The 13,807-nt window shown below is 41.1% G+C and overlaps 1 protein-coding gene across 1 annotated transcript in view; it reads right to left on the bottom strand.

Moving 5' to 3' along the window:
* The window catches only part of ALK (ALK receptor tyrosine kinase), a 587,955-nt gene that overhangs the window by 396,022 nt on the left and 178,126 nt on the right, over positions 1-13,807 (bottom strand). The window contains exon 3 of the mRNA XM_081903661.1: positions 4,201-4,359. Within this exon, the coding sequence (XP_081759787.1) occupies positions 4,201-4,359 (159 nt within the window). The remainder of the gene's footprint in view (positions 1-4,200; positions 4,360-13,807) is intronic.

The raw sequence follows: 13,807 nt of genomic DNA, 5'->3' as shown, positions 1-13,807 counted from the left end.
GATAAAATTTAAAATTCAGCTCTTCTGCATTTTTCTGATGCAGCTGTCCTGATTGTGTCCTATGAAGACAAAGCAGAAATGTTCAGTCCTGAACAGTCTTTACTGCTAAGCAAGGCTGGCCTATCCATGAGGCATGGTGAGGCAACCATCTTGGGCAACAGAATCCATGGGGCAGAAAGATCCATGGCCTCCAAGTAATGCCCACTGCTGCCACAGTGACAGCAACAGTTATGGTGTGCTCCTTGGAGGTCAGATCTGCTGCCTCCTCAGCAGCTTACCCCACAATTCAGCCTCTTGGAGAACAGTCTCCTCCCACCCTTGTTCTCACTGTAGATCTTTATTCCCCGTCGTTTGTTCCTGATGCAGACTGTCACTCACCCTTTCTTCTCTGGCGGGGGAGGGACATTTTGTGGTTCATCTCAGATGCCAAAATGTCTTGGGTCAGTCTTGCTGCTAGGGCATCTCAGTGACACAGGAAAGAGTCACTTTCAAAGTCACTTAAAGTACATGCAACACACCATTAAAGTGCATGGCTTACCCCCCAAAGATTCATGGGAACTGTAGTTTCCCACTCCCAGAGCTACAGTTCAAAGTAGGCTTAACAAACTACAGTACCCAGGATTCTTTCAGTATTCCAAGAATGGTCACATCGTAGATGTGTATAACCACCGTATGATCTTTGGCTGAAGGGCAGTATAGAAATTTAATTAATTAATTTATTATTATTATTATTGTTGTTGTTGTTGTTGTTGTTGTTGTTGTTATTTTATTTAACAATAAGCCATTATTATATTTCTGGTTTTATTTTTGGTTCCTTTCCTAATTAGCTTTTGCATAGCTGTTTCACACGCTGGCACACTGCCCATTCCTTATTTTAGCATCTTACATATCAGGGGGAATAGTCCTGAGAACGACATCTGAAAATATAGTGAGAGCTATGCAAAACTGGTTCTCAGATATGTGGCTGCTGCCTTCAGCATTGTTTCTTTTCTTTGCACTGAATACAATCAATGTTACTCATCTGACTTGAACTACCCAACTTCTATGTACACTTTTATCTTTCTATCTGGGTATTTCTTATTATATTCACTCTAGAAAGTTTGATGTTTATTTGTTGCTTATTTTCTTGCAAGCCAATGCCTTGATTTATTCTCTCTAGTTACGTTAATATATAATATTTTGTTCAGGATTATCGCTTTATTATCCTGTAGTGTCTCCCTCATCCTTCTCTGTCAAAAGGACCATAAATTAAAGTCAGCAAGCATTTACAGTCCAATAATTCATTGTCTCTGAATGCTAATATTCTCACTGCCTAGCTAGGTCCCAGAACATTTTGTCCTGTGACCTTTTCGTCTCAGTACCTCTGTGAGAAACAAAAAGGAAGCATCTAACTAACAGAGCATGTAATTCTTTTACATTTATTGTAACTTCATCAGATTTGGAGAGCTTCAACCCCACAAAATAAATTTACATCTCAGAGAAAAAGACAATCACTGTTTAGACGAAGTATATTTTTTTTCTGCTGCTCATACCAACAATATTTATATCATACAGTTACGATATGATGGCTCAGGAAATGTCCAAAACATTTGACTAATTAGAAAGTTATCACACTTTCCACATAGCAAGTTAGTTACAAATGGTTACCCACAGAGATCTGCATACATAGAGAAGGTGCAATAAATCTGGAGAACATTCCTTCTAAATAAAATTCAGTGAACGGATTTGTACAAGAGTCACATGAAGTCACATTCATCAATTTAACTGAATTAATTTAAAGCCACTAGAGAGACATATCTGGCTGAGGCCTGAATCCAGAGCCAAATCAGGATCCATGCCTCATTCGAGTCAGGATGAGACAGTAGCAGGTGTTATCCTATGCTAGGAATGTCTCCCACCAGGATCTTCAAACAGAAATAGATGGTGGGACAAATTTACTCCTCCTACTCACCATCTATGAATGGAGGTGAAACGGGAGGCAGCTAATTGGAATCACATTTTCAGGAAACAAACAGTAGGGGTTGAAAATACTATGCCTAATTATTTAAGATAGAAGCAGACCACACACAATAATTCTGTGCCAAACAGCTGTAAGCAAAATGATTTAAAACTGAATGGAAAATGCTCACTGAAATTTTTCAAGTCATCATCTACAGACAGAAAAGGAAACAGCTAGCTGCGAATCACAAGACTACAGTTCTCCTGAAGAGGCTCTGTCAGGGTTCACCTGGAGTTTTAATGGTTACTCCCAGCCTGCTTATCTGACTCCACAGCCTTCATGCAGCACTCCTAAAGCAACCCTTTTAGGGCCATTCCCCTTTTGGGGTCATCACAGCATTTTGAATTCATAACCTGCTAATGAAATGTTAGTGAGAGTGATCTTAAACCACAGTGCTCTAATTATTTACACCTTAGAGATAGTTCACAAATGTAGTCTCTTCACCAAATACCATCCTCATGATCAAATGTCAACTTGCGTGTAATGTGACTAGATACTTATTCCACGGTGGATTACAGCAAAATATCAACAAAATACAGAACAGGTCAATACCAACTTTCTTTTAAAAAACAAAAACAAATTTTGAACACAGTAGGTGATGCACCACAGTGGTAACATTACCTAACCTCTTCCAAATGCTTGCACAAAATGGTTGACTTAAACTGATACTGAAATCCAAGTAAAATTGGTGGCAGCCACACTTCTGAGTAGCAGGCTTTACAGAGGCCAAGCACTACCAATCCAAAGACTTCTTTTCTTGTCATGACACCATGTACTTCCCCTGGTGGCGAAACAACAAGAAGGGCCTCCTCCAGAGAAGGCTGTTAAAGAAAAAGGTGTTCCCTCGAGTTAAAAGAGATAAATGGAAATGATTAGTGTGAATTTCTATCCCCAGGAGTTCCTAGAGGGCAGCCCTGATAGTTGGGATAGTGCCTTCTCCTGGTGCGCAGTGGGGAAGAGCTAGAAGAGCAAGGATAACCCCTTAATCCCCATAATGACACGGCTCAATAATCCCACCACTTCCCCAAGGAGCTATCTGAAGTTTGCGAAACTGAAAACAGTCCAAGTGAACACCAAAGCTCCAAAGGCAGCTGTCTGTGCTTCAAAATCTCTGCATGATACCACTTTCACATGCTTCTCAAAGGCATCCCTTTGGGTCCCTCTCTCCTTCTGAAAGGAAGACTACATAGGAAGAAAACGCAGCCACTGCTAGAGTTTTCCAGTTCATTGCCCTTCTAGGGAAGTAGTAATTTTAATGTCTGCTGACCAGCTTGTTGACCTCTCCTGTCTGAATAGGTGTGAACCACCTCTGGGGATGGGATGGGGAAAAGATGGAGCAAAGACGACGTGAGGAGGAGAATGGAGAGGTAAAGAAATTTAAGAGCGAGAGGGGGAAAGATGTGAAGAGGAGAAGCTGAGCTCTTAAGCAGCACAGCTATGTCTCAGCCTTCAAAGTGGAAGCGCTGGTCTGGAGAATGGGATAGCTCCTCCATCTAGATGAGGCCATTTGAAGAAGGACCTTGCCTGCATGCCAGGAGGAGGCACCGTCCTAAGTTCTAAGACTGCCCTCTAGGATCCTCTGGGGAATAATTAGTAGTTTAATTAAGGAGCTTTTGTCAGAAGTCACAAGAAGTTTGAATGCCATTTGCATTAAAGCCCTGCAACTGAATTCAGAACACACACTTGCATGGAAATAGTATTGTTACACCATGGCCTGGTGTTGATCCTGAAGACATTTGAACAAAGAGGTTATAGCAAAATCTTAGGGCAGATTTCAATGTCTATGCTGTTGGTTTGGTGGTTGCCATTATCACACAATAGCCTGTTTGCTTTAAGTTTCATCACATATTCGTCTTGTCACTTTCTAACATTTGTTAACAGGAAGTCTTCACATGTGTATCACAGCTTGTTAAGAGATTTTTTTGAATCTATTCATTAACATATCAGTTCTGGCTTGGGTTGTACAAGTTATACAGGTAACACTTCCAGAGACTAATTGACTTAAAATGTTGTTCATAAGATTGCATGTCCTTCTTATTAGTCATGTAATTTTTTTTCTTGTAACCTTTCATAGCAAACATTTTACATCTGCCCCAACACCTGCTGAGAAACAGACCATAAGCTCAAAATAAAATCCTATTCCTTTTGGAGTAATAAGACTTCGACCATCGTGTTCAGTGAATACAGATTGTTATTCTCACCTTCTGCTGAATTTTCAGAGTAATCCCTCTCTGGGCCATCCAAAAGATGGAGCCGTGAGAATTCATCTGCAGTCACTCGGTGCCAGGATCTGTTATGTCCCTCCTTCATCGGTGGGGAATATTCTAGATCACAGTGCGATTCAAAATTGCAGTCAAAAACTGGAGGAAGGAAAGGAAAACAGAAGAACATTCTAAAATAAATAATACAACTAACTCTGCCAACAAACAACAGATATTTCATTGCCATTGTTATAATTATTTTGCCCATTCCACATTAGGAAAACAGACCATATCACCATATGTTGAGGATATGTATTTTCTCACTGTGATTCAACTTCAGTCTGTACTGGGAAAGAAAATAGATCTCTACACCTAGGAATAAGATTTAGGAAAAGAAGCACATATGGCTATGCCGTGCCATCAGAGCTCCTGCTCCAATACATCTATTTCTATTTTTGTTTTATTCCTTGTTGAGATGCGCAGTCCATCTGCAGAAAGAGCAGCACAGAAACAATAAGAGGAGCATACCAAATTAACGGCACCATTTCAAACATAGCATGTTGCTCTCCTTACTCCTTTTTCTTCTTTTATTTTGTTTTCTTAAAGAAGCACTAGATGAGGTGTGTTTTTCCTTGAAATTGCAGTGGTAGTGTGTTTTAGTTCTGCTTAAATCTTCCCCGCCCCCTTTTTTGTGTGACTTGAATTATGTTTGCCCTCAGTCTACAGTTGGCCTAGAAATTTCAGAACTTTGGGGGTGGAAAACTGCTGCTCTTAGGAGATTTTCATTAACATCTATTCTTCTCGTCCCAGGATAAGATTAACCCAAATAATTGAAGTTGACACTAGCCAAACCAGCCAAGACATTTTTTAAACTTCAATTAGATTCTCTATTAAACATCTCATTTCTTTCCAGCCTGCATAGATTTATGATCTTCACCCCATTCTCTTGGAGGCATCATACCTTTTAATCCTAAGGTTAATACCCTCGCCCTTTCTCTGATCTATTTCAGATAATTCACCTGTTTAATGACAAAGTGAAATGAATGAGCCTTTTTACATTTTTCATTCTACTTTCTTTACCATACCATACTTTTGTGACATTGCTAGCACCTTGTTCACTCTGGGTACCCAGCAATAACACACCACCAAGCAGCACATCAACGAGGAGAGACATTTTCAAAGCAAGGTGGGCCAAATGTGTGGCAGCAGTGTGGGATGCCCGCCATACCTACTCTGAACCTCCATGTATTTATCAGCTTCATGCGCATGCAGTCCTGTTATGTGTACAACCTGCATAAGTTCTCTCCACATAAATGGGGAAAACTGGGTTCTTAGTTGCTTAGGGAGAGCCTGTGCATGTAATAAATTATATATGCATAGTCTCTGTGCACACAGAACTGATAGACACCCAGAAGTCACAACTGAGGAAAGTAGATACAATCCTGCACTCATGCACACACATTCAGTATACACAGTTTCTAAAAGTGTGGGCTGGGTTTTCCTTAATATCAGAATTACTTCTTATGCCCTAAGCTATGGTGTCATGCTCACATTTGACTGTCTCCTTAGTCTGTGATATGTAGGCACCAGCATGTGGACAGTCCTGCTTTTGGGTGGCCTCAGCGTCCCTTCCAGCTCTATGATTCTAGGAATTGCAAGGAGGTGAAGCTAAGCAGGTAAATGAGCCCAAAAAATAAGTGAGTCAGCAGGTAACAAAGCAGCTAGGCTGATAAGTTTGAAAGGAGATGAGCAGGGAGGCAATGAAGCATGGAAAGAAAGGGGCGGTGTTAGGGAATACCCTGGGGGGGGCAGGGTCCCAGATCTTTTGTTCCAGGCCACAGATCTGCTGCCCTTCCCCGACTCCCCTGATTTGTTTGTTTTGTTAATGTGTCTATAGGCTGGCCAGTCACAAAACATAGTGCTGGTGAGACTGCAGCCACCCACCATATTAATTTATATTTTACCTTAAAATACACATAAGCAGTCCTTTTCAACAGATTTTGGGCTGAGGGGAGACTGTTTCCCAAGTTGGCTGCCACATAAAAGGCCCTCCTCTAGATCAGGCATAGGCAAACTTGGCCATCCAGATGTTTTGGGACTACAACTCCCATCATCCCTAGCTAACAGGACCAGTGGTCAGGGATGGTGGGAGCTGTAGTCCCAAAACATCTGGAGGGCCTGAGTTTGCCTATGGCTGATCTAGATCGTTGCATGACTTCAGCAGACTGCGACACAACCAGGAGGGCCTCATGAAAATATCTTAGTAAGCGGACAGGTTCATAAAAGGGAAAGTGTTTGTTCAGGGACCATCCATTCTACTCTTACCAACCACCTACTAAACCTGTTTAAATAGCAGCTGTTGGGGAGGGCACTAGCTTCCCTTCCTACCCCCATCAAGGCCATTCCACAGGGGAAGAAGAAGTTCAAACTCATTCCACACCCAATGAAAATTGCCACCCCTGCACATGCATATGTTATTCTCCCCAGCAGAGAAGCCTCAATTGGCTTCTTATAAAAATAACAGGCACTTAAGTTGTACTTGGTATCCATAAAATTGATGTTTCTAGGCAGGCTGCAGTAAGACAGGCTTTAATTTGGTCATGTTAGTCTTTCTCGACAGTGCTTTCAATTAATGTTCGGGCCTATACTGGAAAATCAAAAGAAGGAATGACAAAATCACTACTGCCTAATGTCTGGTACATAGTATCTCATTATTCTCATAAGATTAATACTCCATATTCCTGGTCTGGTCTATCCTCAATACACGGAACTTTGAAAGGGATTTCAAACAGGACACATTTTCCTTTGAAAGGCACTGTATTTACTTTATGTAGCTTAAAGTTACGCTCTTAATTAAAAGCTCAGATGAAGCTAAGATTAGGAACCCAATTCAGCATAAGTGCACATTATACATACTATATATGACCTCATTTGTAAGCTGCCCTTTCTTTTGCTCCTACCATTTTTTAGTTTGCTGTCACAAAAATGTACTGTAGAAAACATATGATTTCTTTTAGCACTTGTGAGTGGTGAGTTGTTCATAATTAGAATTACTATTTATACAAGTTGGGGGACATTTCTAATGCAACACCACAACGTCCTGTTTCAGTGTATACAAAATACTTGCTATTTAGCTTGGGTGTGGTGCGAGGTGAATTCAGCCCTTTGAAGCTGTTCATGTTTAAATAAAAGCCACCTTTTCCTCCAAGCTGAGGAAAGAAAATATGTAAGGGAAAGTAATTAAATTTAATAGAAAAACCAGGAGAGTTTTCCTTTTTATGTCGCCTCTAAAAGACATGACTAGATATGGAATTTTAGGAAGTAGCTACAGTGCATACTCAGTAGCTTTGTGCAGTGAGATTTCCAAAGGATTTATATCAGTATATGTTTATGCAGCAGCTGTATGAAATCCACAGATCGTAAAGCCTTGGGAGGAATTGCTACGGTCCGGTGAATCACAAATCCAGATTTTCCATTTACACTAAAACAGAAGGCTTTCCTTTTCAAGTCTTTTGACAAAGACACCAAAAGTTTAGGAACCTACAAAAAAGCGACAATTTATCACAAACTGTCTACCAGCACAATTCATCAGAAATCATTTTTTTGGTCTTTGTTAGAGTTGTTCTTCAGAAATCAATATATCTCTGTATCAAACTGAGGCTGCAATCTTTAGCATAAGTCTAAGGCATAAACCTTGTTTGTTTGTTTGTTTGTTTGTTTAAATTTGTGTACCGCTCTTCTTTTGAGATCACAGGATGGTTCACACCATAGAAATACAAAATGAAAACACACACCCCAAAACTCAAGAACAAAAAATGGTTGAGGTCTGTGTACTAAACACGTTCAGGACTCGACTGCCATGGTAAATATTGTGCAGGGGAGAGAAAAGGCGAATCTCTTAAAAGAGAAATGGGTGCATAGCACAGAATGAGAAACGACACGCACAAAGCTCAAATCATCTAGTCCAGTGGTTCCTAATTAGTGGTCTGCAGATCCCAGGGGGTCTGCATAACCCACCCAGGGGTCCATGATACTTACCCATCAACTGTCCAGGACATCCTGTTTGAGGGGGGCCTGTACTCTCACACAAGATTGCAGCACCCAAAAAACATACATTTTGGGGAACCATGCTCTTCCACAAGTCATGTGACATGTTGGAAGGCGAGGTGGCTCCACTCACATAACAAAAACTACCACAGAGATACCACTGTTTTCAAAAGTAGGGGTCCATGGTTTGACTTTTGAAATACCAGGGGTCTACAGTACTTAGCTAATTCAGAACCACTGATGTAATCCTGTCCATTCAAGATCTGACACTTTAGTTCTGAGGTGTTTTGAATGAACAGGCCTCTGAGCATACTGATGTGCCCGTGTTCTGGCATGCTGTTTGGTCAGCATGTCTAGACTGCAAGTATCAGGCTGTTATTTAATTTCATTTGCATTTTTATTGGCTGTTCTGGGGTATGAAGAGTTTGCTGGGAAACCACAAGCATGTGACCCATGATCAACCTCATGCTCCCATTCCAGGGGAATTCATATACTCCCTTTCAATATATAGCCTATGTTCACTACTGCAAGGAGCAACGCTAGGCCTATAATTCACACTGGCCTGGGCAAGTGTAAACCACAAATACTTGCATAAGTACAGTACAAACAGTATGGACAATGCTGAGACATTTTTACTACAGTAAGTCCTGCTAAATAAATATTCAAGGATGTGCATTAGGGAGGAGACAGTGTTTAAATTGCTTTCTTGGGAGAAGTACTGTTTGGTGAGCCCTGGGGACCTCTATTAACACTGGCTAACCTCTATATACTTAATTTATAATGCCCATAAGCTTTTAATTCATGACAGGGAAGTGACATATTGATTTTCCAGTTACTAATTTCAAAAGCAAAGCCAGTTTGAAAGTTTCCCTCTTTGCCTTTTGACAATACCTCTCCCACCTCCCTAAGAAGGTGCATGAAGGTGGTATCAGAGGTGCATCCTGCTCCTTGACTCTTCCCATTCTGGTAATTGAATGTATCTTCAGAGACCTAGAATAGGAAGGCAGGGATCCACACATCTGGGAAGGGTGATCCAACTGCTAGCATTGATATCAGTGTGGGATAATTGATATGTTTGCTCTTGGGGGTCAAGGAGTAATCCTGGGGTGGGAGCTGCATGGGCAAGCTGAATACATGCAGCAAAGAATTCAGAGATGCATCTGAAGATTCACTAGGAATGGAGATGGGGTGATCTCTTCCTAGACCCTTTCAAGTAGAGGGGCTAATTTGCCCTGGCTCTAACATATATGGGACCAGAGGTTTTCACAAATAACTATTTAGGATTTAAATTTAATTGAAATTCCTGCATTGTAAGGAGTAGGACTTGATGACTCTTGGGGTCCCTTCCAACTGTACAATTCAGTGGTCCTGTGTCTTTGCTTTTCCATGAGACATTGCTAAACTAGTCCAAATAAAACTCCTGTGGCCTGGTGTATCTTTGGCCAGGGTTCTTTTTCATCCTAGAATCACATTCTAATCGAGATCAGGAATTCTGATCCAGGGTACATTTGAGAAGGATAAAAATTACTTAGGTTCACTGGTCACAAAGTGGTAGTGCAAAGGCAAAGTCAGTAAAAAAAAAATCAATGAAATGAAATGAAATAGTGACAGATGAAAGTGGAGATTAGAATAATCAGCTGCCAATTACTGACATCATTTTTTATGGATATCTAATCTTTATTTAATAATGGCTAAATTCTTTGCCACAATAATTTTTTTTGTGGCAGGGAGTTCCAGAGTTCAGCTTTAATTCTATAGATCTGTAAAGCTGCAATGGAAGATGCTCAATAGCTTTTGTGGAGGAAGACAGCCTTGAAGTCTAAAGAGGAGCTCAGCCTTTAAAAAACCTGCACTCAATCTTTTGGGTGTTAACTGAAAATTCGAAGGTCTGGGTTGTCTGAGCACATGAGATGAACACGTCTGAAATCCTGGAAAACTGCTGTCAGTCAGTGCTGGCTTTGATGGACCAATGCCCTAATTTGATATAAGGCAGTTTGCTGGTGTGTGTCACTTTTGCATGGGTTCACAGTGAGTCTACTCCATCCTGTTCCTTCCTTAACTTGTAATTTTCTTTTTAAATCCACATGTAAATTCAGTTATTTGCATATTTTCTCTCAAAATATGCTTCTCTAAACACATTGCTTCCAAATATACCTTTTTTTAAAAAAATGCACGTTGATACTTTCCCTTTAGCTGAGAACTATATCAGAACGTTTGAGAAGTACAAAAGCTGGTGGATAACTATCTGCACATTAGTCTGTGATATGTAGATCAATTCAGTTCCTATAGGAATTCAAAAATATTGAGTCGCTCAACCATTCCTACATGTACTAGAGTGGATATTGGCTACAGGCCTAAAAGAGCAGGAAAGGGATTACTGCTTCTGTTTGTCTCAGTGAGAACAGGAGGGCATGAGAGTACAGTCACTGAGTCAGCTAAGCCAGACACTATCTCTCAGATGAAACTTTTTTTTTTTTTAAAGGATAAACTTTTAAGGATAAGGATAAACTGTGATATTCTCATGTGTTCCCTCTTAGGCTCTTTGAAGGTAGGGTAGGATTTAAGATGTTGTGAACTGCCTTGAGATCTATGAGCCTCTTGGGCTTGCCAGTTGGAAGGTCAGCGGTTCGAATCACCGCAACGGAGTGAGCTCCTGTTGCCCTGTCCCAGCTCCTGCCAACCTAGCAATTCGAAAGCATGCCAGTGCAATAGGTACTGCTATGGCAGGAAGGTAACCAGTGTTTCCATGCACTCTGGTTTCCGTCATGGTGTTCCGTTGCGCCAGAGCTGTTTAGTCATGCTGGCCACATGACCCGGAAAGCTGTCTACAGACTAACACTGGCTCCCTCGGCCTGAAAGCGAGATGAGAGCCGCAACCCCAGAGTCACCTTTGACTGGAGTTAACTGTCCAGGGGTCCTTTACCTTTACCTTATAGGGCGGTATAAAAATTTGATCAATAAAAATGACAAACAAACAAATACAATATCAATTATAAACAGCAGATAAACCACAAAAATGGCAATGCATTTTTAATAGTAACGCATTCTAAAAACAAATAAAATTGAGTGATAAGTTTAACCCGTGTCATGCAATGCAAAGTTCACCACAGTTGCAGAACACAGATATGAGAAAAGTGGTGGATGCATTCAGAAAGAAACAAATTTCACAATCTTCTCAAAAGGTTTCTCAGTACTGGGCATTGGTCCACATGTAGATACCTGAACTTGGATCATATATATATGGAATGGTCAATTTGTCTTAGCTATACTAAGCACTGGCATAGCATTGCATCATTTATCATTTTATGAATAATTTCACAGCAGAGTGGATTAATAATTACCTCAGCTGAGCCAAGAAGTAAAATACAAGGCTGGGTGCTGAGCATCATGTAAGCCTCAAGTTAGAGTACTATCAGCAATGGAAACTGGAGGTGCAACACTAAGCCAATACTGAGAGAATGTTTAAGAAGCTCTTGGCTTCAAGATCTCAAGCACTTGCCAATATGAGAGGGAGTAAGTGCAACAGGCCAGTGAGAAAATCATTCTAAGAACTGGGAACCTGGCCCTAAGCCAACTGAAATTAATTGAGTGCCTTTAATGACCTCAATGGAATTTGGATTGGGCTTTGAAAGAAGGGGTAGGCAATAGTGAAAAACTTACTGACTATATGTTGCCTTGCCTTGAGTAAAACAAAGTGCATCCGTTATAATCTTGGGGAACGGCGCAGTTTGGTCAGTCCAGATGATGCCATCACATCTCAAGTCCTAAGTATACTTGCTGCAGAGTTTTCCCAGCCTTTTCATGTTGGTGAAACCTTTTAGACTGGCATCATTTTGCAACACAGTAATTCAGTTTTACTAGCACACCGGAGGAGCAGAAGAAGAATTTGGATTTGATATCCCACTTTATCACTACCCTGAGGAGTCTCAAAGCAGCTAACAATCTCCTTTTCCCTTCCTCCCCCACCACAAACACTCTGTGAGGTGAGTGAGGCTGAGAGACTTCAGAGAAGTGTGACTGGCCCAAGGTCACCCAGCAGCTGCATGTGGAGGAGCGGGGAAGCGAAACCTGGTTCACCAGATTACGAGTCCACTGCTCTTAACCACTACATCACACTGGCTGCTGGGCTGGGGTACACTTCTGAAGTGGTAAAGATTTTTCCCCCTCTTTTCCTGAAACCTCCCCTCAAAATCTCTGACCAATGCCATAAGACTCCTGTTCCAGACTGGTTTGGGAGGAGTGTTTTTTAACTTCATGGCACACAGACCCCTTGAACATAAACTTGTCCTCAAGTTTGCTTATTTCTTCTTTCCTCCTAATCCATTTTCTTTTTGTGTTGTGTATTTTTATATTGTAAAAAATAAAATAAAAATAAAATTTATATTGTGTTGGACGCGGGTGGCACTGTGGGTAAAACCTCAGTGCCTAGGACTTGCTGATCATAAGGTCGGCGGTTCGAATCCCCGCGGCGGGGTGAGCTCCCGTCGTTCGGTCCCAGCTCCTGCCCACCTAGCAGTTCGAAAGCACCCTTAAGTGCAAGTAGATAAATAGCTACCGCTTTATATTGGGAAGGTAAACGGCATTTCTGTGTGCGGCGCTGGTGCTGGCTCGCCAGCTGCAGCTTCGTCACGCTGGCACCGGCTCTCGGCCTCTTGAGCAAGATGAGTGTGCAACCCTAGAGTCGGACACGACTGTCCCGTACGGGCAGGGGTACCTTTACCTTTACCTTATTTTTATATTGTAAGCCAGAGAGGAAGATTTTTTTAAAAAAAACTTTCTGTAAACTGCTTTGGGTGGGCGTGGGGGGGATAAAAATTATTTAAATAAATAAAATAAAAGCAATCCTCCCTGTAGGTTTCTATAACATCTTAGGGGCTCAAACAGGCTAGTTCTCTCAACCCTCCATCCTTGCCCTCGAAATTCTCAGTGTTTGATGGCTCAATCATTCTCACCATTCAGATTCTGGAACTCATAGCTCTTGCCTGCTCCTTCTTCCTTTTAACTTCTAAACTGATATGCTTCTGTAGAGCTACAGATGCTACTGCATATGCATAAACCACTACTTTAACTTTTGCACAGCCCTATTTCACTTCCAAACTGATAGAAAATGGGCTGTTCAAGTCTGGCATTAGAAGGAAGGTGATACTGAATAAAGAAGCTGTGTTCTGACTGACATGACCAGTAATCAACATCAGTTATTCATCCACTAATGGAAATAGGTGGTATTAAGAATAAACAGTGAGGTGTGCCTAAACACCTGTTACTATATCATTCCTGCTGCAGTTTCAAAGAAGCTGATGACTTTCTCTTGTGACTATAATATGCAGTTTTAGAAATGCAGTCAAGACTCAAGCATTCAACGTTTCCCTTCTCCTCTGTGTATGTGTGTGTGGGTGTGTATTGCAGGGGAGGGGGGATACTATAAAAATAATTTATTTCAACTTTCAATCAATTAACAGAACAATGAAAAAAATAATTAAGAAGACTAATATTTCCTCACTTCAGCAGTGCCAGTCACTTAATTAGAAGGGTCCCATCAGACTATTAGGCAAACAAAGTT

Source organism: Podarcis melisellensis (genome assembly GCF_964234715.1).
Source record: "Podarcis melisellensis genome assembly, chromosome: 3".
In the NCBI taxonomy this organism is placed as follows: Eukaryota; Metazoa; Chordata; class Lepidosauria; order Squamata; family Lacertidae; genus Podarcis; species Podarcis melisellensis.
This window is presented reverse-complemented; position numbering and strand designations above follow the sequence as displayed.